Here is a 27,410-nt window from a genome sequence, read left to right on the forward strand (position 1 = left end):
CACGGGGCTGCCCGTTTCCCTCCCGTAGAAGCCCCTGTATTGACAGCAGACGGGAATTTTCTAATATTTACAACTTCACTGTGAAGCATGTAATTTTGAAACATTAATGAAACTCGGCGTAATGTTAGAGACGTCTTAGTGGCTAATTTTCGTATACTTAATTTCGGGATAGTTTTAATAAACTATAGAGTTAGATCCATTTTCCGTAAACGTACTCCCTCCGTAGATGGACATGCTTCACTGCGCAACAGGCTATGTGAGAAAGCCACCTTACAAAAACCAAGCTTACACCGATATTTTTAATGCCGGCTTTGCCTTTGAACACAAATACATTGCTGGGAAGACATTTCTTTGGGGAAAATATAAGCAGTCTTATACCAAAATATGAAGGCCCTCAGACGTTTTTATGATTTTTATCAGTTTTTCCATACGCTGAAGGTGTGCCACACCACCGCCAATACAGGAGGCGATGGTCACACAGTCTTACGATCCCAGGGATTTGGGTTGGCGCCGGAAGTGGCTCTACACTCGCGTGAGATTCTTTCTACATCGCTCTGTAATCGGAGACGCGCTGGATCCTACCTAGAGTAAATTACTATAATACTCTAATCCTACCCATAGACAGCTTCTGTAAAAAAGAGTTTGACATGCGTGTGTGGAAGGTTGGGGGGAAGGGGGGGGGGGGGGGTGCTTAGCAGTAGGTCGCACAGGGTGCCAATGCCGTAAGGCCGGCCCTGATGACAGCAGTCAGGTCGCATCGAACCGTGAGACGACCACGTTCAAACCTCCCACCACCACCAATGCATGTCATCGGTGAGCTCGATCATGACGCCAGGCTGCGCGTGATTAAATTTTATGCCATGCATTTGGTTTTAAATACATAACGCCATACGCGACGACTACGCGTGGGGGAAGGGGGGGGGAGGGCGATGCTGACCTTTGCAACCCCCGTACTCGCCAAAGTGCCATTACCATGTGCCATTACGAGTTGGTTTCTTTTGAATCGCCTCTACCGTTTCACGCAAAATTTTATTGTGGTTAAAAGCTGACTGCACCATTGCTAGCGCAGATGTGCGTGGCTTACTTTCATAGTTCCTATTCATAGTTTCTACCAGAATACCGGTCTGGTGCGATGACCACTACGCTACCGGCGGGGCTGTTTCCCCACCACTTTCTCGGGTATTTATGTTAAGGTATTTTTTGTTTCCTGCACTTCGGGGTGGTAGCCAGCGCCACTCGGACTACTCGGGGTGAAGGGGCCCTTATTTTTAACCCCCGGGCCGTGACTCGAGTTTCTACGACATGTCGAGAGTAGTCGACCAGCGTTGAACCCTCTTAAAAAATACCTTAACATATATACCCGAGAAAGTGGTAGCGTAGTGGTCATCGCACCAGACGCGTATTCTGGAGGTCGTGGGTTCGGATCCCACCTGGCAGGCATTTTTCCACCCCTTTCTTTCTGTCTCAAAAAATTCTTCATCTTTCTTCACCTACCACAACCTCCCCTTTGCTTTCCGAGGTTTTCTTGACTGCCAACCCTTAGTTCTGTCTTAATTCAACGAGCCCCTCATTTCCCATTCTGATCCGCTATATGTATATGTATACATGTATATATGTATATGTATACATGTATATGTATATGTGTCGGGAGGGGGGACTCACCGCCCCCCCCCCCACCCCCTTGGGGAAAAATGATAACTTTCTGCCTTTGCATAACACTACACAAAAATGCATTTTCACGAAATTAGCTGCTTAAATTTTGAATAAAAGGTATTTTGGTGTCTGTACCTGTATTCCGGAAGATCTTTTTTCTGTATCTACAAAAGTTTTTCTGAAATGCCCACTAGTACTTCAAAATTAAATGCATCTCAGTATGTGTATTTTAGGCGTCTAACACGTGTATAGAGTTATTTACGTTCCGGAAGAGCTTTGGAGGTATCTCTGCCCAGCCCTGAGAGGGCCCAAGAAGGAGCGGAAGGGCTTAGAAGTTCCCACCGGGAAACAATAGTGATAACTAGGGATCATGAGAAGATGATTGACTGCATAGTCGGAAGAGGGCGGCACGTTCAGGGCGGTCCGCGCGAAATAGAGACATGTCTTATCTGTGCACCCTAGCTGCTTCTTAGTACCAGTGATAGGCTTCCCCACAATGCATTGGTGGCGTGCGGCTGCAGGGCAAGAGGGATCGCTTCTTACAGGGCAAGAGGATCGCTTCTTACTTTTTCGTGTTGGGCCACCTCTAACCTGGGGCTTTGACTTTCGCATCCTCATAACGTGGCCGCGCACAAGCGGCCCGGTCAACACCCTCTAGCTAAGAAAGCCTAGCCAATTATTGCCATAGCCCTTTGTCCGTCTTCTCATTGAATAACGCGCAACGTTGATTTTTTTCTTGACCTGTGACGCTCCCCCTTCCACAGCCCCCCATTTTTTTCTACGCTGTGTCTAAAGGTACGTCGGACGTACCCGCAGAATTTCTTAAAGATACGTCGGACGTACCCGCAAAATTTCTTAAAGATACGTCGGACGTACCCGCAAGATTTTTTAAAGATACCTCGGACGTATCCGGAAAAACTTTTTTTTAAGTACGTCGGTGTATTCGGTTTCACTCGGCCCAAACATGCAGCATACGTTCAGCGTTTTCTCGCGTCGACGTCGCGTCGCCAGAAATGCATGGCGACGCGAGCTGAAACTCGAGCGACGCCGATGTCTACGCTCGCCGGATAGCGGCGTCGACGCAGCGCGAGAGAGCATCGGAAAGCGAGCGGCAGCGTCCGTCTTCGCGTGGTTTGGGGTCGTTCCTTTCAGCAGAAAACAATCAATTTCTTTTTAACTTACGGTAATCGGTTGCCTTGAGACAAATTGCAAACTATTTCTGTTCGCAAGCGCTCATCCATTTGTGGCTTGTTCGGCTTTCATCAGGGAGATCGGCCGGGGATCTGCGATAGCTTTGTGTGAGTTAAATGAGGGAGCTCTGGTTACATCGCATCCAGTATTAGCATAATGTGGCTTGTCAGCAAGATCGGTGCGTGACGAGCAAGCGTTATCAACGCCAGAATTCTGGCGTATTCCATTCCATTCGTAGCTCCCGTGGCTTGCGCAGGGGAGACCGGGGATGTGTGATAGCTTTTTTTGACTCAAATAAGGGAGCTGTGGTTACATCGCTTGTAGCACTACCATTATTGTCCTCGGCTCCAAGAGCGGTGCGCAAGAAGCAAGCGTTACCACTGCTCAAATCTCTCAAATACGACCAAAAGAAAGCACACCCGACACTATTCGTGGGCGGCCTCAGTTGGTACACCAAATTCTTCACATCTCCTCGTGTGCTCCCGTGGTCGAGCGGTTGAGAGCCAGGCTTCTGTTTTGAAAGTCTATGGTTCGAATCCTAGCAAAAACAGTTTTTTTTTTTTTGCGGCGAGGGTTTGATCAGTTTTTTTTTTACAGGGTACAGACAGGGTGCCAGAGTACCCTGCCTTTCAACCTACAAATGACGTTCGACGGTAACCTCACTATCAAGGCAGCGCTGAAATTTGTTTTGCTTACAACTTGAATTCATGAACGTGCAGTCGGTACGCAACATGAAGGTTAAATCAAGTAGCAACTAAAGCAGTTGTGCGAGGTGCGTCTTCGTTTATCATTCTATCTTATTTTGTTCTGATTTGACCGTGATGGCTCGAGATACATTTCGCAGCATTTCAATATTTGCCCGCCAACATACTTAGCAATAAATAAAGACGCCAAGGGATTTTTTTTTTTTTTTGCTAAAGCTAAAGTCTTGACAATTGCAGTTCAAGAAGCGATAATAACTGCTCATAAACGACTTCAACAGGATGGCATACGTGTCCAGCAACGCCCGCCGACGCAGCGACGGGCGCGCGACCTCGCCGGTCTCCTGCGGGCCCGCGCGTTGACGTCGAACGACGCCGACGCTCGCGCGACGCGTGATTTCGCGTCCAATGTGGTTAGGGCTTTAAACAGAAACATATGAGGGGAAAAAAAAAAGAAAGATACTCGCGTCGCACATGATTTTGTTTCCCTATTGCGAGAACCCGTAGTGGTCCGCATTCGATCTCTGACCTCAGCGAAGGCTCTAACCGCCCCTTCAAGGTCCAACTAGAGAACACGAGGAAAAAAATACATTCTGCGTCAGGTTAGGCATCGAAGAAATATTGCGGGTACGTCCGACGTATCTTTAAGAAATTTTGCGGGTACGTCCGACGTACCTTTAGACACAGCGTTTTTTCTATGTAGGGCATGAGAGTTGACTACCAATTTGTGTAGCATTGTACTGTGACACTCAAATAAATTATCTTTATTTACAAGAAGACACTGACACCTCGATCCGGAAGGTGAAGATAATAGATTATCACGCACTTACCTAAATGGCAGTCTTAATTCTTTTTATGCATTTATATTAGACATGAAATGTCCTTAGCACAATTCATATTGGAAATTTTCGTGCGAGGGCATTTGAAGCACAAGGGTCAAACAACACTTTCGGCCCTGTTGGTACTGAGACAGAGCCCCGTGAACAAGGCATTGCAAAGGGATAACATTATGGCAGCAGCCCATGCCTGGTAGGTTTGTAAATCAGGCTAATTTCTCATGGGAAATCCGGGGAAGAGGCGTAAGGGAAGGGGAGGGAGGTACATGTGGCTTAATTTGTCTCACTGACACTGCCACAACATTTCATTTATTTTTGGGGTGGTGTCTCCTTTTTTCTATCAAAAGAAGGATTTAAGCATAGAATTTTTCCCGTGACCACTTCACAAAGAGAAGAAATCGACCTATCAAGCTGCCACACTGCCCACACAACTGCTTTAGGTGCTTCTCGATTGCAACATACTATGTGGGGAAAATAGGCAGCTGAAGATGTGTTCTAGTGAGAAGAAATGGAAGTTGCTGTAAAATCAAGCTTAGGCAATTTGAACTCACTTAAACCCTTGGGGATATTAGTAATTGCTTTGAGAGATGGAAGCTTGGCAGCAGCTGTGACAGCGGCAATGTGGCCCAGAAAAATGGCCAGCTACCAGTTGCCACACTGGAGTTCTTCAGTGGTTAACAAGGCCTAACAAAGTTGTCGAACTAAAACGCTGCATGCATATGTGACAGTCAGTGCAGTCAGTGCTTCTGACGAGTCGGGTAGCCACAGAAATATCTTTTGAAGGCAGCTAAAACAGTGAGCAATTCAGACATGGGAGTACAGGTTCAACTGCATAGACGGGGAAAGAAAACTTGTAAAGATCACCCCTTCCTCCTACACCCTCCAAAAAGAAAGCTCCATTTGACTAAGCACTCGATGCTAGATACATCACTTCTGTATCAAAGCCCTTTTCCCACTTGCGGCAAAAATAACATTCACAGGTGTGCAGAATTAGGCCGGCAATGTAAGAAAAAAATTTAGGACCTCAACTAGTTATGCTAGTTGAGGCCCTAAATTTTTTGAAGGCGTCTGCCCCATCATAACCCAGCCTCTGCCACCCCAGCTAGAGACCATGGCTGCACAAGCAGCACGAACACAGATCAGATGGCTGGTTGTGTTTGTGAAGCAAGCATACTGGTCATTTTAAGGGGTTCAGCTCCCAGCTGGGCAGCACTCTGTGTCAGCTCAGCAGACATCATGGAACTGTGCTCCACTGTAGACCCTAAGAGCACATGCACACGACAGGACACACCGACTAAAAACTCGTTAATGTGGGTGAAGGTGAAAAAATACGAAGGTACAGAGACACCATGTAGGGCAAGTATGCACGCCATGGCTTATCATTGCGAGCCGGCATAGTCGAAGGAATGAGAAAAGTCCTTTTCAGTGGCTGATGAAGTTCCTTGAACTGCAGGCTGTGAAAGGGATCTGTGAAGCCATATGCCATGAAAAACCAGTACTATGAAATTCTTTGGTATTGTCTTCCTTGGGTTGTTCTTAAACCTAGAAGGAATTGTGGCACCACTGGACCATTTAAAGCAGCAGTAAGCCAGCTTTCTAAAAGCCAGGGTTCAAAGAACTGCATTAAGTTTATTTGTTAACCCTTTCATGCATACCTTCTAGTTTGATGTGCACAGAAAGCACCGTCCTAACCTGATGCTCACTGCATGTCTATCCCTTTCAGCTTGTGCAAACCGTTGTGCAGGGCCAGCCTCTGGTTTTTCTTTTCCCTGCCTTCCTTATCACCCTTCAATGGTTTGAGGCATTGTGGGTGTGTTATAGCCATAAGCACAGTCATTTGTCAGCACTATGTGCTCATAACTTGCTGGTCTCAGGTACCAGATACGACACCTCAACTTATCAGTTTTTAGATGCTCATGTTTAAAGTGAAGCATTTGCATCTGACATTTCGTGTGGAAAATCTAGCATGTGTTTTCAGCAAGTAAAATGAAGCAAATATATTAAAAAAAAGTCAGTACCATTCCACTCTGTGAAGGTAGCTGACCAGCAAAGCTGTAGTGCATGGCATCACCAGACAAAGAGTCACACATTGGCTATATCCAGATTTATGTGTAGTTTATTATTTTGTTTGTATGTAGACTTGGTTATAGCGCCATCCTATGCTCACTGTCTCTATCTAAGCTGTACTATAAACTCGGTAACTAACCAGCAAATTCCAGTGTTTAATATGTGAACCCACAACAGAACATAGTGCCAGAATTGTGAACCAGCTGTACCGCAAGCGAATAAATGCATAACCTTCCAGCACCACCGAAATTTGTCTTGGAAGGCACTATGGTCTTCAAGCAAGCATTCATGCCATACCTCAAAGCAATGGACACAGCCAGCGCCTCACTCGAACGGCAAATAGCACTTCTTTTTACTCTCAAAGGATCAGTATTTCTTGATGTAAAGAACACTTTGGACTTTAGTCTATGTTCTCCTGCAAGACCGCAACAAGAATTCGACTTTGCTCGTATTATTAATCTCTCGACGCACACTTCCTACTGAAGCACAACGAACTCTACTTGTGCTAGTTTTTGTTCTCGCATGCAGCAGCCAGAGGCGCAATTCGACAATTTCTTGACAGACTTTAAAACTAAAAGTGTGCAACTGCAGATTTGGGACCGGAAGGGACAACATGATCCATGATCAAATCGTCTGTGGAATACATGACGAAAGAGCATGTGCAGACATACTAAAGATGAAAGACCGAACTCTTGAAAAACTTGTGAATGTTTGTCTTTCTCACAAAGCAACGAAGTTCCAGATGAGAGCACTTAAAGGAAGCCCTTTGATAGTCCAATGCATGCAATCAAAAAGAATGCCCATCAGGCAAATGGCAGCAGCCAAAATACCGCTAAAGCAAAGAAATCACAGAAGCCTACTCTGCTGAAATGCAAATATTGTGGCAGCAGCCATTAGCACAAAAAAGAAGCCTACCCTGCATGGAAGCAAGTATACGGAAAGTGCCAAAAGCAAAATTATTTTGAAACTGTCTGCAAAAAGTGGCAAAGTTGCAACTGGGTTAGCAAACGAAAGTGGTGAAGAGGATATCCTTGACGCTGACAGCAAAAAAATGAGCTTAATCTGCACTTCGCTAGAAGTCAATGGAAAGCAAGTAATTTTTCAAGTAGACAGGGGTGCAGCTGATGATGTCAGCACAAGCAAGTATATCACTTGGGAGCCATTGGAATCATGCACAGCAACTCGCCGAACATGGAATGGCATCAAGGTTAAAGAAATAGAAAAAGCAGAACTCGAAGCAACAGCAAAGAATGGGACGAAGCACAAAGTGGAATTTGTAGTTGTTAGTGAAGATCTCACGCCTCTGATAAGAAAAAAGACAGCAGAGAATAACCATAGTCTACAACCTTGTGGCCAGGACTGATGAGGTTTTAGAAGATTACTTTGCACATTGCATCGAAAAATGCCCAGATGATTTTGCAGACCCTCTAGAAACACTTATGGGAAAAGTTCACTCGGTGACCAAGCCCACGGCATGTCCCAAAGTGATAACTAGCTGCAGAGTTCTTGTAAGCATACAACATCAACTGAACACCATCTTGACCATGCCTGGAGCAGTGGAAAGTAACCAAGAAAGTTTTGGAACCAGCACAACAGGTGAGCAGAGTGGTCATAGCAACAAAGAAGAATGGTAAATTGAAGATTCACATTGATCCACAAGCATTGAACAAAGCACTGGAAAAAGAACATCACACACACTGTCAATTTTTGATGATGTGCTACCTGAGCCTGCAAGGGCAGAAGTTTTCTCAAAGCCTGACTTGCAAGAAGGCTTGTGGCAATGTTCTCTCAATGAAGAGTCAAGCTTCATGACGATCTTTCAAACACGTCAAGGATATTATCGATGGCTTTGTCCACCGTTTTGACTTGCTAAGAGCTGTGAAAATTTCCAGGAGATACTTCAACCGGCACTTGAAAGGCTTAGTGTAGTTATCTGCATTGCAGACGGCCTCCTAATGTTTGGGATCAGCAAAACAGAGAAAGAGGCTGCAAAGAACCATGACCTAAAATTGAAAAGACTACTCCAAAGGTGCCAGCAAATGGGAATACACTTCAACAAAGAAAAAACACAACTGAAAACATTGACAATAACCATGTTTCTGGCACACCCCTTAACAAAAGAAGGCTGACAACTGACCCAGAGAAAGTCAAAGCAATTCAAGAAATGCGAAGACCAACAGATGTACAAGAAATACAGTGCTTCTGTAGAATGGTCAACTACCTCACCGTATTTCTGCCTAGAATCTTGTGTGTGATGGAACCACTGTAAAGCTCATGATCAAAGATGAACTGTGGTATTGGGGAAAACCACAAGAACAAGCATTTCGATGTGTCAAGGATGTAAACAAAAGCACCAGCACCTCTTGCGTACTACAACTTGCACAAACCACTAAAAATTCAATGTGGTGCCAGCAAGATGGGACAGGGAGCAGCTCTTCTCCAGAACACGAGCCAGACTCATTGCAAACTGTACACTGACACCAGCAAAAATCTATTATGCCCAGATAGAGAAGGAGGGGCTAGCAATCACCTTTGCATTGAAGGGATCTCAACCGTAGACTTTTGGAAGAACCACAACGATCATCACTGATCACAAGCCACTTCAGCCCATTCTCAAGAAACAACTCAATCAGGTACCAAGTTGACTGCAAGGAATGATTCTAAAGATACGACAAACATCAAGTACCTACCAGGCAAAGAACTCCACTATGCCAACACAATGTCTCGTGCATTCCTGCCAAATGACAGCACTGAGGAAGAGCTTGAGAACATCAATGCGGTGAGTCACCTACGCGAAAAGAAATGCTAGAGAAAATCCGAAACACAACCAGAAACGACAACTCCATGCAAAGACTGAAATTGATTATTCAGTGATGATGGCCACAGAAAAAAGATCAAGTACGTTAAACCTCGTTATAACGAGACGGGCTATAACGAAATAATGGATATAACGAGCAAATCGTAATTCCCCTTGAAAGTCCCCATAGAAACCAATGTATTTAAAACCTCGTTTTAACGAGGTAAAATTTCCCCGTTACGGGATATAACGAACAAATTTCATTGAGAAATCAAATTTTGAGTTAATTTTACAACAGTGCGCAACGCGGATTTGAGACAGTGGGTGACGCGGCAACTGTATTAGCAGTTCAAAACTCCCGCCACGCGCGCGAAGCTGGCTGGCGCGCCATGCGGACGCTGCGCCCGCGAAGCCCCCACCCTCCTCTCGCTGCGCACGGCATGCAGACAATGGGGCCCTTCGATTAACAGTGTCGGGCTCACCGCGGGCTCCCCCGAGAAGCAGTCCGACGTTCCATTTTCCCACGTATCCCTAGGGCTTCGGGGAATCCGCGGACTATCCGCGGTGAGCCCGAGAACCCCAATGCACACGGCGCGCGCGGTTGCGCAACACCACCTAGACTCCTTCCTCTCCTCCCCTGTTCGTATCGCCGACGTCGCTGCGTAGTTGTGTGTGCGGGGGTTTTGGCAGTCTTCAGCCTTATCTTATATCGTACTGCCGGCGTGATTCCAACAACGCGAGTGCGACAGGCGGGGAGCGAAAGCGAAAGACTATCACGCTTGAACAGAAGACGGCAAAAGCCGTCGCATCGGGCGCGAAGGAAGGTAAGGTGCACTCCGTGGTAAGGTGGCAAGACTTTGACGTGTGGACGAGTACGCTGTCTACCATCGTGAGCAACCGAGAGTCCATCGTCAGCGCTGTTGCACATGGCTTGAAAAGAAGCGCTAAGGACGGCGTCGGAGGCACTAGATGCGGTGGACGCGCTGCGTCGCTACTTCGGCGCGCACGAGGGCGGCGAAGATGGCGTGAACGTAGCGGCCGCAGCTGAGGGAGCCATCGCTCGCATTAGGAATTACGGACTTCTTCGTAGCCAAGTCTGTTTCAAATACGAGTTTTGAACTGCAATAAAGTAGGTTCGTGACTTTCCTTTTTACCTCCGGAATGTGTTTATTTTACTGACTATCGCCGTGCAGCAAGATGCTATTTCGCCCGCTTTTTGTTTTAGGTAACTACAATGCACAATATTTGCAGTAAATGTCGGCTACGGCTATAACGAAATATTGGCTATAACGAGCAAATCGCGGCGCCCCTTCAATTTCGTTATAACGAGGTTTAACTGTATGTCAAGACATATGGCAACCGGAAATTTCTGGGTGTTGGAAAGTAGAAATTAAATATTTTTTTTTGGGGGGGGGGGGGGGGGAGGATCATAAAATACAGCAGTGCTGGACATCAGAAACTCGGTAAAACATACTACTGATATAACTTGAGTTTACCCAATAACTTTTCCATTAGAAAGCTTGGGTCACACATTTTTAACAGACTCCGCAATCCTGAAATCACGGTAGTATTGTATGAATTAGAAATTGCTTATATTTGCCATCAACTTCCTTTTGGTGATACTCTTATTATAACTGCAAGTATAAAGCATGCATTTTGCAGAAGTATAGGCTACAGTGACAATGGGTAGAAAAGGAAAGCTTGACAACATTATATCTCAAATTACATGCATGCAGACTTGAGTAAATGGCTTTCTTTTTAAAGGGGCCATGACAAAATACAAGTTCACTTCATCAAAAAGACTGCTTTGTCCCAATAACAATGACGCGAATTTCACCGCAAACTTCAAACAAATAATTGAGAAATTAAAGATTGCATGTGAAGCAGTGGTGACATCCCCAAACACTTTCCAAAAATTATTCTATGACGTCACAGAATGTTGTTTGCGCGATTGGCGGCTGCCGGCCTAAGCCACCACAAAGAAGCATGACATCGACTGAGCGATTTTAGCGGGGACTCTAGTTTCATCTAATCGTATCACTTGAATTTGAATGCGCAGTTAGAACACTTATAAAAATGTTTTTAGTGCTGGCCTATATCACGCCACACCTGCCCGTAGTATGTCACCGCAGGGCGAAGTTTGAAAGTTTTTCAATATTTCTTGCGTTTTTTTTTCTGTTAGAAAAACGTCCTTTATGGCTAGAATGGAGCTGACCAAGTTACCAAAGACTAGTGCTTTCAAACTGAACGAAGTTGTATTTTGTGTTCACAGCCCTTTTAAAGAATGCTGCGCCAGACTTAATTTTTGCAGGGACCTAAGTTTGCATATTTGACAAATCGCCTTCAATACATAAAAAATAGGTCTGGCAAAAAAATTGAGCAAAATATCAAATCTCTTGAAACAAAAATATCTGATTGCCTTCAATATCGGTAAACAAAGAACCCAGTGTGATTGCCATGTGCCATTTAAAACCATGTCAATTGAAACTATAAAAATACCGATAAAAAAGGTCTCCCTTGTACAACGAACATTTGATTCTCATATAACATTCCTCGTACTTGGTATTATGCCTTATAGTTCACGAGGCACGAACAGTTCCATATAGGCATGTTAGCTTTATTGGCTTCATTGAGAAGACTTCCCCACCTTTCTTGTGAACATCCAGGTGTATTAATTCTAGCCTTCAAAAAAGCACATGACAAAATACAGAACGTACAAGCAACAATACCAAAATAGGAGGATGTTTTTACTTTTTGTCCCCCACTTCGCGATATCTAGTAACTGCTAAATATTCCGAAATTTCATATTTTGGTAGATTTGTGAAATATTAAGCTCCCAAATAAAACGTGTTGGAAGTAAGCAGTTCCAATCAGGCGTGCATTTTTAACACATTTGGACTTGCTTGACCAGGGGCCGAATTCTCTAAAAAACGGGCGTCGTTTTGAAACGACGGGGCAGCGCCATGCAAATGCATGTGTTCTGGGGTTGGGGCCGTCGCTTTGGGGCGACCCGCAGGGGCAATCACCGCAGAAAAGCGCTGTGGCAAGGTTGCGAAGCGACAAGTGAAGCGACGGGGGGGCAGTGGGTGTCGCTTCGCGCCCTTGCCACAGCGCTTTTCTGCGGTGATTGCCCCTGCGGGTCGCCCCAAAGCGACGGCCCCAACCCCAGAACACATGCATTTGCATGGCGCTACCGCGTCGTTTCAAAACGACGCCTCGTCGTTTTAGAGAATTCGGCCCCAGTGCTAGCTTCTTTACTTCCTTTTTACAGCGAAGCAGTATATATGTTTAACCCCCTCGGTTTTCATTCCGGTGAAGCCGAATTACTCGGCGCTATCTGGGACTCCTCCTCGCCACCGCTGACCCCCATATCACAACTGCTATTCCCCTTGCCAACACCCATGCCTCTTTCACAAGTTGCACAATCGGCTGACAACGGTGGTAGCGCTATTATCAGATGATTGTGGAGGATTACACAGAAGTGCGGATGGGCGTAAAAACGACCGAAAGCCACCGCCGCCGTTGCCGCCTCAAATTCCACCTCGCATAGTAGATGCGAATACCTCCCAGTTGAAAAGCCACTTGCCCGGAACGTCGGCATGAGCCCATATCCTACTTCAGCTTGAAAAGCTTTCCGAGCAACATTTTTGCTGGTATACTTCACGCCTAAGTGTGCGCCCATCACCGGTTGCCCGCTTATGCGTGCACGAGTTGGGGGTGGAAGGAGTGGGGCGTGCACGCACAGCAGCGCTTCATGCCACTACTGATGACATGCCCGCCGTGTTGGTGGGAGATTTTTAACGTATGGAAGACTGTTGGCTCAATGCGCCCTGTCAGCTGTCCTTTGTAATCGAGCGGTTGGGGTCTGTGTTGGTGTGTTACAGATACAGTAACATGCCTACCATGGGGGAGGGAAAGAACAGTCATGTTTGTCCACTAGAATAAAGCTAGAGGCCTTCCAGGTTTAACGTGCTATGAGACGGACTCATGTCGTTTGCTTAAAGGAAGAGCCGAAATTAAAGCGTCGGCTTGAAGAGAAGCGTGAATAGGTGCGAAAACATTGAAAAGCCTGCTGAAGTTCCAGCTCTTCATGTAGCTGCGAATCTCTCCTGGATGAACGGCAACTTGCCCGCTGAAGTGTGCCAATATTACTCGTTCAGCTTGAAAGGCTTTCAGAGCAACATTTTCGACGGTTTCCTTCACTTCTAAACACGCGCTCATGACCGGTTGCCGGAGATGAACAGTCTGTTGTGCTGGCTCAAGAGGTTTAAATATGGACGTCAGACAGCCCAATGCCATTGGAACGGTGTCCTGAGTGGTTGAGTGGATTGGGTTGGTGCGTTACACAAACAGTGAGATGCTTACGATGCGGGAGTGAAACAGACGAGGGCTCCTTGTTTGTCTGTCAGACTAAAGCTGGAGTCCCTCCAAGTTTCATTCAGCTAATTTGCTAGGAAGTATGCTAAATTTCAAATTACAAACAAACATGTTTTGTTTTATGCGGTCCTTGGACTGCACCCACCTTCGCAGGTCATCCTTCTTGACAGAGTGGAACGGCACTAATTTTTTTGTTTCTCCATAAACTGCAAACTACAATTCATCAAGTTCTACATCTCATACGCCGTATCACAAATCGCCGACATGGCCTCAAAGAACAGGACACAATTAAAATTGTGCAAGCATTAATAACGAGCAGAATTACGTATGGAACGCCGTATCTAGCCCTGAAAAATAACGAAAAAGAAAAACTCAATATCTTGATCCGAAAAGCCTACAAATTTTCTCTCGGTTTACCCCTCACTACTTCTACAGACAAATTATTGCAATTAGGCCTGCACAACACTTGGGAGGAATTGGCTGAAGCCCACAAAACTAGCCAATTGGAACGCCTAAAACTCACCAAGACGGGAAGACACACGTACCCTACGAAAACTGGGTTACGAAGTCCCGAAAGAAAATAACGCTAAACAACGCATTCCTCTACATGTTAGAGAGAAAATCACTGTCGCCCCAATACCAAGAAATATGCATCCGATCCACAACAAAGCACGACGCAAGGCAAGAGTTCAAGCTCTTCGAACTGCATACGGGAAACGGCCTGACGTTAGGTACGCGGACGCATCACTATACCCCAGTAGATCAGCCCACGCCATCAGCATAGTCAATAACCAGGGACTGGAGCTAGCTTCAGCTTCTATACCTACCAAGGACATCGACACCACCGAAGAAGCAGCCATTGCCCTTGCAGCTACCACTGGCAAAGAACATGTCATCATCCTATCAGACTCCCAGACGGCGTGTCGAAACTTTCAAATTGGACGCATTTCATCAACAGCAGCAAAAATTTTATCGGCCCACCCTGATTTACCTGAAATTTTCATCATATGGACACCGGCTCATTCATCACTGGAAGGGAATGAGGCGGCTCATGCCGCAGCCCGAGCCCACACTCACCGGGCGTCTCCTTCTGAGATGTCAGCCAGTCCTTCCATTAGCCCAACGAGAGAAATAATCCCCAGAAGGTACAGTGACATCCTGGCCCACTACCGCTTGGGACGAAGAACCTTTCCGCCTCCACATCTCAACATGTCTCGCGAAGACACGGTCATCTACAGACAGCTACAGACTAACACATTTCCACATGGTACATTACTACACTCAATGCATCCGACACTGCACACATACACTCGTAAATTCTGCGTGGAGCCATGCACTCTCTACCACATGGTATGGGAGTGCCGCCACACACCATCCCTTGCCCCAAACCCATATCCCTCACTTGAGCAGTGGGAGGGTCGGTTGACCAGCTCCAACCCGGATCACCAACAACATCTGGTAGACCGGGCGAGGCAGGCCGCCAATACCGAGGGCTTCCTGGACTAAGGAGGTCCCCCACCTGGCGGTCAACCCAACACCATTGACTGCTCAATTAAATGTTTATTCCTCCTCCTCCTCCCCAAATTTCTTCAAAAAGGCATCAACAGGGTTTTACTTCAGTGACCCCACAAAACCAGTGTGCTGTCTAATTTTGCTGATTTTTGAACTTCTCTTTTGGCAGTCATACCTGAGCCACCATTTTTAGGAACACTTTTGCAAAAGGTTAATTTGTAGACTGCTTACTTTACCATATAATTAAATAAGCTACCATCCCATGCCAATCTCACACATAGCGTTCCCCTGCTCCAAGCTGTAAGTTGCTTTTGTTGCACACCCTAAAATGCCTTGTGAACTACTACAGCTGAGCCTAAACTCTATACCGTTGCAAAAAGTCAGTTTGCCTCTGCCCCAACGCCCCAACTTTTGATTCTAGGCCATGCTAGTTCTTCGTTTTATCAAAGCAAGGCCTACAATTTCGGAATGATTCCAACTGGAAGTTGGGCAGTCTTTTCACGAGGGTCCCTAAAAAAGCTTCGAGGCACTTACTACTGCTCGAAGATACCCTTATCGCAAATACTTATAAAAATTATTAAATGCTTTTGCTCACACTCCACCACCACCAACTCATCCTTCTAAACAAGTTTTCAAAAACTGTTGCCAAGGTGAACCGACAACCTCTTTCAAAAACTTGCCACAAGCATTCAGGGCACCTTCAGTCACTGAAAACCGATTATTTTTCTTCGCCATTGGGAACCAAGAAATATATATCACATGTTGGAATGCCTAGGTGATAGGGCGAGAAAGAGACTAGCTTCACTGGGGTCACCCACAGGAAGGAAGTGGTTTTGTGGGCCACATGGGCTGGTGCATTGTCGTAGTGCCACAACACTCCCTGCAGCCCTGTTCTTGATCATTTTTTTTTTTTTTTTCCAATTTCCTTAAAGACTTCCGGCGGGGTAATACCTAGTTGCATACCATTCTGAAGGCTCTGTCTTTCCAATTCAATGAAAGCAACTTGCTTAAGAAAAAAGGCTGCCACCTCTGTTTTCGAAAATACTTTCGAACTGTTATTCATTCAAGAAAAGCGCAAACATGTACAAGGCGCAGCTGTGACAATATGAGCCAACACGAGTACCTGCGGCTGCTTCCAAAAAGGCAATCTCTTTTGCTGATCAAGTCGATGGAGGCACTGCAGATACAGGTGGCACTGGCTTTCCCAATAATTTCAGCTTTGATCATTCCTCTGACAGTTCTGCCTTTACGACAGTCCAAAATTAAGGATTGAGTGACTAACAGCACTCTGCTGCAACCTTGGAAATGGGCAGATAGGTGGCTATTTTCTTAGCTATTTACATGTTGTTTGTGCTCAAGTGGCTGATTATTTAATCATTTATGCATCTGAGCAGTGCACTTTTATGTGATGTCACAAAGGGACTTGATACACGACCCCTTGCTCCTTACGAGGCACAAAAGGGCACCGGTGCTTCTTCAAATAATCAAATTTTGTGTTGCGTAAAGGGATTTATCATTTTGCAGCATTTGCTGAGCTTGTCCAGGGTGGAGAAGACAACTTTGACATCTATCTTATTCATCACTTTTTCTCCACTCTATGCACTCTCTCTAAAGGGAATGTCGAGCAAGCTAAATGTCAAAGTCAACCCACCATGGCAACTCAGTGGCTAAGACATGCTGCTGAGCCCAAGGACGCCGGGTCGATCCCGGCCACGGCAACTGCAGCAATGGAGGTGAAGAACAAAAACTCTCACGTGTCAAGATTTCCGTCCAGGTGGTCTAAATAAATCAAGAGCCCTCCACTTTGATGCACCTCATAGCCCAGGTGTAGCTTCAGAACATAGAACACTCAAAATTTTAATTTTGTTAATATCTCTGCCACAGGCAAGCCATAAAACCAAATAAGACTGATGAGACGGCTGACTTCCTGTTTTGAACAGCTTGAAAAGATCAAGCCTGCTAATTAACCGTGTTCGGACCCAAAAGTTCCAGCAGGTGGTAGAAATTTGCTTTGAACGTCACATATTCACCATGCTCCCCTCACACAAAAAGATGCCCCAAACCCCCCCCCCCCCGACACCTTCAAAATAAAAACACAGAAGCCACCTACATTTTTATGTACGCATGTCCCTTTACTACATAGGCCGTGGTCCCAGGTTCAAATACTGGACAAGGATGAATTTTTCTTCAACTGCAAGGCTTCTGAGAAAGCTGTACAGCTTTTCTTTGTAATTGCATTCTAGGTGGATGCCAAATTTTCTCCTTGCATAAAGCAGACATACGCTCGAAGCTTGAATACTTTGTTTTGCGAGTTGAAATAGCCACCTATGAACATCACATAAGGGCGAAGAGCAAAGTGCCAAATTAAAATCTGATTAGTGCACCAACAAACAAATAATGACCTAGTCTTGCACTAGTACTTGATCCATGCAGTGTAAGATGGGCAAGTGAATAAAGCAGGCTCAATTGCATGTTTTAGCTAAAGCATTTGAAGGAGTGGGTATTCTAGCAGTTTACACCAACCTTGGGACCTCTTAGTTATCATAGCTTCCACTACTCCGCCCCCCCTTTTCCAACCTCCCGAACTCACCATTTTGCAAGCCTTCCAGACTTCACAAATATTTGCCTCATGCAGGGTTTACTCATAATCTGTGACAGTTTTGCAGCTCAGTTTTTCACCTTTATGAATGCCACCAATTGAGCTTGAATAATGCCAGAGTTCACTGCATTAAGAGCACTGGCCAGAAATCCAGAGCTTGGATTGTAAGAAAGCTTACGATATTTTTGATGCCTATTCCCTTAAAATCTGAACACACAGCTACCTAGAAGTGGTAACTCTGCGCTACGTTTTTAACAAAGCATGGCAGTCATAATTACTCGATAATATTTAATTTAAATTGGTGTTTTACACGCAGAAGCTAGACCTAGGCTACGAGGTGCACCATAGCGGAGGCTTGCAGATTCATTTTGATCACCTTGGATTCCTAAAATGGTACTGAGATCTTTTCCTCAGGGGGCTTTTGGTTTTCGTCTTTGTCAAAAACCACGTCACGACCATAAATCAAACTGTTGAGCACGTCCTGTTGAGCACGTCCTCATGCTCAACAGCTCAAAAAACTAGGCCATCTGGTGATATAGAAGCACCCAGCATTTCTCCACCACTCCACAACATTAGTCTTCTGCCTCCCTCTTCATAAAAAAGCCTAGGCAAGCAGGTGTGCCGCACCACATATAGACGGGGGTAGTTGTGGTATGGAAATGGCACAGTTCATGCATATGAACCCAAATTTTTCAACAATGGACCAAATGATTATGAAGCAACTAATACTGTGTTGTTTCAAGTTCTGGGAGCCAGAACTTAAAACAACACAGCTTGGGTACAAGCTAAAGCAAACACCAATAAACTTGCGTGTAACGTATAACCTCACATTTTAAGACCAACTACAATAGCTTTTAATAAGAAGTGACTGGGGCTATCGTGCACAACTGGGACATTTCCGAGGGGCGATTAATATTTTCCATTCATCAAATGTAAACATTCCAATTCTGAGTGCGGTTGCTTCTCGACATTAGCTTACGTCGCAAGGATTGAAGTCACAGTGAAGTCCGCTTTGGCAGTCATATTGTCACTAAGTGTTGGGCAATGTGCCTAACCGGGCATGTTTAGTGCGATAAAGGTTGGAGCTATGTGTGGGCTGGTTTAGACACCCGTATGGCTATATGCCATTAGACACTGATAAAAAGAAATGGGAGCTGGGTATGTTTCTGGTGATTCAGCTGGATAAAGGATGAAGATCGGCTTCGGAATGGACTAGTGGACGACGCCAGCTCCGCTTGCATTAGCTGTGCACTTTCCTACAGTATAAACAACCTGATATGGCAGTCACCTCTGTTTCACCCAAACAATATGTAGACATTCCACACCTACAGCACACAGGTCAGCAACTGCGCCTATGAAAGACCATAGTGGTAACTGCTACTACATTGGTTCAGCAAAATAAAAGGAAGGGTTCAAAAACTTCCTGTACGACTTTCTAGCCAAGTTGGTTGTGGCAGGCTCGTTATTTTGCATCACAATTACTACCCCACCACAGAGATACTCTTCAAATGTTCACTTCAAGCCTGCTCACTGTTTGCAATGCAACAGAACATCCCTGTACTAATGTGTTCTAATTTTCCCTTACTAAAATGGCAATTGTTAATGTGCTTAAGTGGAGCTCAGTCCTGAACTGTCAAACCTAATTAATTCTTTGCAGTAGACTACAAATCTATTAGGCTTGGATCTAGGTTGGTTTAAACAAAGTTTAGAAACCAAATGGTTGGTTTCTACACAGCTCTGCGAAACAAACAAAAAAAAACATGAAAAACAGGTCAACCACATACCAGCAAGTTGCAGCTGGACTGTGAATAACTACCTTCAGGATCAATTTACACAAACTGGTTTTCCATGTAGTCCCAATTGCTTGCATGTGTCATCTGCTGCGAGGGCATCTTATTTTACCCAAGCACTGTGAATTTCACTATGTGCACCAGCTTTCAGTTCGTGTGTGGTAGAAAAATTCCCCCAAGCAAAAAAAAAAAAAGCAGAAAGTTGCAAGATAACAAGTATAGCAAGCTAGCTCAGATAGAACCCACTTCAAAATTATAGCATACATGCCATAGTTCTGGTAGTTCTGTCAATGAAACAAAAGATTTTGCGCTGAAAGCAAAAGCTGAATTGTCACGGCACAGATAAGCAACAAGCTGCAATTGCAACATTTCGTGCACAGGTACTACCTGTCATGTACATACAACCCCAAGACATTAATTATGCTAATTCATGCAAAGGCTTTCGCACTAATTTCCTTTAAAAGGGCACCAAAGGCAAATAAGATTTTTGTTTGAACATGCAGTTTGAACCTTCGTCAGATTTCTCAGCACTTGATTCTTTGTTTAGAAATCAGCAAAGGAAGCAGCAGGCTTTTTCTCAATTTTCCTTTTTTCTTTTTCTGATCAGTGCGAGATGGTACCACTTGTCAAAACGGCAATAGCACTACCAACTTTCACCCATGAAAGCTATGAACTGAAAGTTGCCAAATGCATTTCTCATGGGTCTGCAAACACATATGAATGCTCTCTCATATGTGTTTGCAGACAAGCCCTGCAAACACACTTGATAGTTTGTGATTTCGCACATCATTGAGCAGGAAATTGCCCGTAGCAGTAACATTTGTCTACTTTTTTGTCAGAGCTGTTGCCACCGTGTATGGTTTGAATTCAAAGTAGGCACATTAACATGACAAACCAGCTTGTTTCTTGTCCATTACTAACATATAGCAAAACAAAGATACGAGACGAGGCAAAGAAGTACACAGGATGAGGGCTGTCTCTGACCCAATGTTTTACAGTGGCAGCCGTCAGCAGTTACAAAGGTTTGGTGGCGCACAATGGAAGAGTGGGTGCGGGTTGTCGTCACCACTGTCACAGCGCATACACTGCTGATTGCGGCGGGTTCCTGACAGCAGGCATTTGGTGTGCACGCACTGTTTGTTGTCGCCCCTATCACAGAGTAATCGCCATTTCATTACATGCGCCACAAAGAACTATGAGAGGGGGTGTGGGTGTGTCTTAATTGCCGCAAACGTCATGTGGCAGCACAACAGGACCCAGACGAGGTCGCCATAGCAACTGCCACAGTGCAAGCAGGTCACTGCAGCTGGGCAAGCTGGACAGAGGTGAACTCCTATCCCGCCTCACAAGTTCACTCCAAGCGCACGATGAGGTGACTTGGAAGCACATACACTGCTTGCTTGCAGTGAAAGGAAGTATACCTGAAAGGTTGCACAGGCACACGCTACACGCAAACGCAAAAGCACAAAAAAAAAATTGCGGGGTTTAATGCACCGAAGCATCAGCTGAGCTATGAGGCGCACCATAGTGAAGGGCTCGATATTTCTTGACCTCCTGGGGACCTTTAACATACACCAAAATTTCGACACACAGGCGTTCGTGCAGGGGCAGTCTGGGCAAGTTGACAGAGGATAGCTTGCCTACCGTTAGCAACCTGCCTGATGAGAAATAGGGCAGGTTGCTAGTGGCAGACGGACAGCTGTTGCTGTCATTCCTGCACCAAGTTGCCACATATCTGCAACAAATTTTTATGAAACAAACACAGAATACAAAAGGATGCATGCAGCACGTGTCGAGGCATAAATGCACAAAAAACAAAATGTGCTTATATGAAACATTGAGAATTGAAGCTTGTTTGTAATTTATTGAAAAGAAATAATGCAAGCACCAATCATTCGTCTATATTTCTCTCACAAAGAGAAGCCATGTTTTCGGACTGCTAAGAAACCCGCCTCTCCACCCGCTTTTAACAGCAGAGCTGTTTAAGCTGTTAGCATTACCAGAAAAAAAAATACCGTGAAAAAATATCGAGAGCATCTGACCGTGCAACTAGCACAAGAACGAAAGCCTCCAAATAGTCAGATTCCAAAAAGGCAATGCAAAATATCATAAATGGAAGAATTCACAAGCGTCTTACAAAACTAGAGCCACAAACATTGAATCAGTTCCACCGCATTGTCTGGACTCTAGGACACGAGGAGCTGGAGGGAATCGAGAGGGTCGACCAGGCTGCGCAAGATCTTACAAACAGCGCGGCTAACAGTCTTAGCCTTTTGCAGCCCCTCCCAAGTGGCTTTGGCGAAGGCCTCACTGTCCGAAGAGGTGAGAGAGACAACTTTATTATGCAATAATGCTCAGTCCAGGAGCCCATGTGCTGTCCAGGCTGCCGTAGCCCTGGTCACAAGCAAGAGCTGGTCCTCAGGTCAACAGCTGGACAGCAGTATCTCCCACTGCTCAGGGGAAGGGGACGGGTTCAGGGGTGGAAGGTCCGAGTTTTTTGTGCAGTCGAATAATATGTGTGTCAGAGTTCCTGGTTCGTGGCAGAATTTACACTTATCAGAGTACTGTGTAGGAAAGAGTAAATGCATACGGATGGGGTGGGGAAAAGTACCTCCTTGAATTTGAGTGTGGTTTCTTGGCTTTTGTTCAAAGATGTGTGAGGACTGGGGAATGTCTGCCTCGTGGTTCTGTAGTATTGGGTGATTTCTTGGTAGGTGAGGAGAGGTCAGAAACAGCCCCGGTCTCAGCGGCTCGGTGAGTGAAGTCTCGAGCCTGCTGATGAGCAAAATTGTTGCCCGTCAGTGCAGAGTGGGCGGGAGTCCACACAATGTCCACCCGATGGGCAGGCGGATGTTCATTCAAAAGTCGGCATGTGGCGGGGGCCACCCGTCCCAACAAGAGCCTGCGGCAGGCGGCTTGCAAATCACGAGCCCTTTTCGCCAACCCTGACAAGAACCTTTCTGGCGCGGAAGCTCAAACACCGAGGCAAATCCAGGCAAACACTTACCCTAACGAATCCCGGCTATCCAAATTGTTCCCTCAAACACACACAGATGCATGCAAATGCGGAAACCCTTTCAACTTATTTCATGCAACATGGGCCTGCCCTATCATCTGGCCTTCAAGAAACACCACCACAAACACGGTCGCACTATGGGAGGCAGCTCTGGCCAGCTCCGACTTTGGGATTCAAAAGGATTTAATTCTTCGAGTCCGGAGAGGAGCAGAAGAGTCTGGGGCCCTGGAAGGAGGGCACCACCCCTAGGACAATCGCAACACCTCCTTTTTTTTCCTAATAAACGTTTCTCTCTCTCTCTCTATCTCCCACGCCTGAAGTGGGAAGCACAGACACCGAGTTTGTGCTACAGACGCTGAGTTCGCAAAGCCAGTTGCCGCAGGTTAACGCGGCAACTGGCTGGTCCAATTCGAGAGAGATGTAAAAGCTTGGGGACAAAAACGATCCAGGCCTGCCAGTCATGAAGAACTTGCAGCGGCAAGTTCAGAAATAAATGTGAGGTGCAACAGCCGGGTCCCCAACAAAGGGAGACCCCCGACGAAGGGAGACCCGGAGACCCGCCAGCTCTGCTGTTTCTCCAGCCTTGCACCACTAGTGCAAGCTGCGCATATTTTTTCCCTACTGTTTTTATGCCTCGACACGTGCCGTATGATTATTTTGGTAATTATTCAGCATATTCCACAAAAAGCTTTAGTTGAGAGTCACATTACCTCAAAACTTGTCACAATTGTAATGCATCTAAGCAATGACATAACCTTAGGTTTTGGGCAACTAAATCATATCCAGCACTATTTCTTGCATGCTTCTTCTGTTAGTAATCGGAACCAGGCATCAGTGCTTGTCTTGGCGTCGTTGCCTTTTTTCTCGGCATCGTTGGCATCGTTTTCTTGGCGTCGTTGTCCCTTCTTTCGCACCATGTTAACAAACATGTACTGACTGGACCAACGTACCACATTTCTGTAGTTTTGTCTTCAAAGTCCATTTGACACTTGGATCACATAATTAAATCTACCAAGTAGCTTTGCTTGGTGGTGAATACATGAGCACAACGTTTCATTGTAATAGCATTTCTTTTCCCCTTCCAATATACAACAAAAAAAAATTAGAACAAGTTGCAAGCCATTACAAAAATAAAGCATTGAAGGAGCACATTACAACAATGAACAGTACAAAAGGTAGAAGCAGCTATACAATGACAGGTAAAAAGAGCACACACAAAGGCACATAACACTGCTTATAGTTGCATGTCTGTGCATATTATATGCAGTGATGATGCCTGCATAGAGTACACACATACACAAACAAAACTGCAAGTATGATTAACAGATGTCATTCCTTACTTTGTGGAACACTTTTGACATACTGTCATGCTCCATTTCAACACATCAGATTTGAGAAGCCAGTTTTTTTTTACATGGAACAAAGTAGGAAAAATTCAGCTGTAAATAAGTGGCAAAAAAGAGGCTTTAGCACTCATGCTCAACTCCAACAAATTACATTGAACGTATAACAAAACAAAATGCCGAAAAACTTGGTCAGTCAGCCTCCCACTGCACGCGTAAGCACACAGCCAACCTGTATAAATAAGTGTCGAATAAATATCGTTAAAAACGTGGCAGAGCAGCCTGCCCAGACTAGTATGTAAATGTGCTTGCACTGTCCTTTAAAAGAATGGTAAACAGGAAACAAGGCAATCCCCCAACCACGCAAAAGCCATGCCACACTGGGTCAAATCAAGAGTGACACCAGGGCATCGAGAAACTTTCCACGGTCCTGCTTGTAGACCAAAACCGCTGGGGAGTAGAAAAAGTCTGCCTCGAACGTACAGTGGGTCATGGAACTGGCCCGCTCGAATGCCCGGCCGAAGAAGTTCTTGGGTGAGAGCTCGGAGAGGGGCGGGATGCCCACAACAAGCGTGTAGGCTGGGTCCGCTGCATAGTCGGCCGCCAGCACGAGGGGCAGGCTGGTGAGGCGGCGACGGCCCTTCGTGTTGGCCGAGTACGCGCGCAGGGCGCACTGTGCCAGCTGGAGCAGCGCCGTGGGCCGGCCAAACAGGCGGCCGTGCTGGGCGCCCTCTTGAACGGTGCCATACAAGAAGGGCCCCGCACAGATGATGCTGCCCAGGTCCATGAAGGAGTGCACCTGCTGCGTCGTGGCCACCAGGCCCTCCTTGGCCAGCTGGATGCCCTTGCGCAGCAGCTCCGTGTTGGACCACGACAGCGCGTCCAGTGTGCTGAAGAAGTGCGTGCTCAAGTCCTCCACGGGCGACTCGAGCAGCGCCAGCAAGCCGTACGCCGTGTCCGACGCAAAGAAGTGGTCCCGGTAGCCGCACTTTCCCGTGAAGCACGCAAAGAGCAGGTTCTCCAGCCCATACTTGCTGGCCGCATTGCACATCCACTCCTTCACGTTGTTGCGCAGGCTGATGTCCATCGCGGCGTACTGCTGCTTGCACTGGAGCAGAGGGAGGCCCAGTTCGGCGAGAAACTCCTGCAGCTTTCGGTAGCCCTTCTGGGTCCAAAGTTTGAACTTGCAGAAAATGTGGGGGGCGTTGCGGAGGCTCTCCATGAGGGACCAGTGCGAGTAGAGCGGCAGGTGCAGCTCCTGGTCGAAGGAAATCTGAACAAGGTTGGCAGCCATGGGGTCCACATGAGCACCTCTCTTCGACACCTGACGGCCAATGTGGGCCTGCAGGCCACCAACTTCTAGCACATACCTGCAGGAATAAAGCAGAGCTTTTATTCATTTGAAACGACCCCCAGACATTTCAAAGGTTATGTTCGACCACCCAGTTCCTCAAGTGTCGATAAGCTATATAAGCTTCATCAGCAAGTGCTCGCACGAAAGCCGGCTTGTCTACGAATGCATCTTAATTTCAGCTTTAATAAAAGGCAGCTGGAACCTCTACACACAGCTTGGGAATACTGGCTTAAGCAGTTAAGCCCCAACCCATAGGGTACGTTTTCACAAGTATACAGTCTGTCCTATTACCGTAGTCCAAGATACTTTCAGCAGCTTAGGTCCTGCATTAGCTATAAATCTTAACAGTTACTTCCACTTCGCAGAATGATTTCGCAGAATTTCCCAGTCAAAAATTCCTTTTGTCAGAACTAGGCGAGAAAGTCACCGCGGTGTGCATTTGTGGCGTAGTACTGACGGAAATTCTGAAACCCAACTATTCATTCACCACGTTTTTGCTTCGCTGTGCTCCGAATTTCTCCACAACAGTAAAAATCGCGCAACAGTAGTAGAAACCAATCGCGAATAGCTTACATTACGAAAATTTTGTACATCGAGTTAACACGCAACACCTTTTTTCAAACCCTTCTGAAATTCAATATACCTGGGTTAACAGTATTGGCGCCTTCGAGCCTGTTGTAAAAACTGCAGTGCCAAAAACAAGCTCGACTACAGCGACATGACGCTTACGTTAGATATCACCACTTTCTTTCCTAGCTATTTATATGCTATGCCTACCTGTTGTGCTCAATTTTTCCAGTGATGTACTGTTCTGAATGACCGACGATGGCCCACCAAAGCATTTCTTCCGTGTCTCGGTCCATTATACGGCACATCTCGAAGATGATCACAGCGGTCGCTTGGCCATAGTAGCTGAACTCGGTGTACTCGAACAGCAGCTTCTTGCGACGTTCCTCCCACTCGCGACGCTCCCTTCGTTTGTCCGCAACTTCTTCGATGGACAGCTCCTCGTCGTCGTCCTCGTCATCTTCGCGGAAAAGATCGTCGAAGGCGGGCACGTTTTCATCCTCGCTGGGAGGCATGAGGAGACGCACCTGGGTCGAGTTGTAAATGTTGTGGACGTGCACAGGTCGATTGCTGTCACATATGTAGAAAATCACGTCATCGTCCCCGGGCTTGCATTCTTCGACAACATCCCACGTCGCGCCGCAGTTGAGCAAGATGACGCTCTTGATGCCTTCCCCGTGCTCGCGGTATGCCGCCGCAACGGCTGTCTTCTTCGAGACCGGCACCAACGTGTAAAAAGCGTTGTCGTAGTGAAAAAGCCGCTGCAAAATGCGGCAAGCTGCCACGGCGTCGACATCAGTAGCGATTATCACCAAAACTCGGCTTTTGATCACCTCTCGGTAGAAATCGTTTTTTAGATCGGACACGTACATCGTCCGTTGAAAATAAAGAACGCGCGAAACTACTTCTCGGTTAGCGGAGCCACCGGAGCCGCAACTGAGCTTGGCGTCAACGAAATTAAAATCTGGACACGGGAACAAATTGTTTTGAAATTACCGAAACAGTAACGTCCAGCTGCTGATGAGACGGAACGTCTTCGGTTTTGGCGGGAGATGCGGCAAATATGTGGCAAGGGCAAGTAAAAGGACGAGGAGAAACTGTGAGCCGCAGCGCCGGCTGCGGGCGCTTCCCCAGTTAGCCGCACTGAAAAACTCGTCTCTCCGGATACTCGCCAAGGTAAATATTACTCGCTTCGTGCAAGCGGTGACCGGAAGTGTCGTCTGCTAGCGGCGCTGGTTTGCGTGCGCGCACACTTGAAACTAAGCTTTTACTGGCTCTATCAAGATTTTACCCGGCGTACGTTAACGGGGTTTGAGGGCACATAGCGTAGGCGAATGTTAAACGTGAAAGTCACCGGAAACGCGGACTATAGTCAGCCCTCGTCGTCTCTGCTAGTTATGGCGGGTGCATCGTGGTTTGTGAATACCGTTTCCCAGGGTACTCTAATAATTAAATTACAAGTCTCGCGCTGCCTATGTTTGCTTCTGGGGCAGTTCTGTAAAATAAAAATATTGCCTCAACGGAAACAAACGCTACTCTTTCTTTCTTTTTTTTTCTTTTCTTTTCTTTTTTTTTTTTTTCACATTTGTGCAGATTGTGACAAACGA

General features: G+C 46.2%; 1 protein-coding gene and 1 long non-coding RNA gene across 3 annotated transcripts in view; one reads left to right on the forward strand and one right to left on the reverse strand.

The window, feature by feature from the left end:
• Nucleotides 1–27,410, forward strand: part of LOC144171237 (uncharacterized) — a 62,734-nt gene that overhangs the window by 33,567 nt on the left and 1,757 nt on the right. The gene's annotated exons all lie outside the window — the stretch shown is intronic.
• On the reverse strand, nucleotides 19,530–26,939 carry Cdc45 (cell division cycle protein 45). Its single transcript, XM_077686254.1, has 2 exons — nucleotides 26,014–26,939; nucleotides 19,530–25,252 (listed from the first exon to the last, which is right to left on the reverse strand). The coding sequence occupies exons 1-2, from the start codon at nucleotides 26,673–26,675 to the stop codon at nucleotides 24,268–24,270; spliced, it is 1,647 nt and encodes a 548-aa protein (XP_077542380.1). The 5' UTR covers nucleotides 26,676–26,939; the 3' UTR covers nucleotides 19,530–24,267.

The sequence above is a fragment of the Haemaphysalis longicornis genome, unplaced genomic scaffold (genome assembly GCF_048455015.1).
Source record: "Haemaphysalis longicornis isolate Haplotype H1 unplaced genomic scaffold, Haemaphysalis longicornis Haplotype H1 scaffold_1, whole genome shotgun sequence".
Classification (NCBI taxonomy): domain Eukaryota; kingdom Metazoa; phylum Arthropoda; class Arachnida; order Ixodida; family Ixodidae; genus Haemaphysalis; species Haemaphysalis longicornis.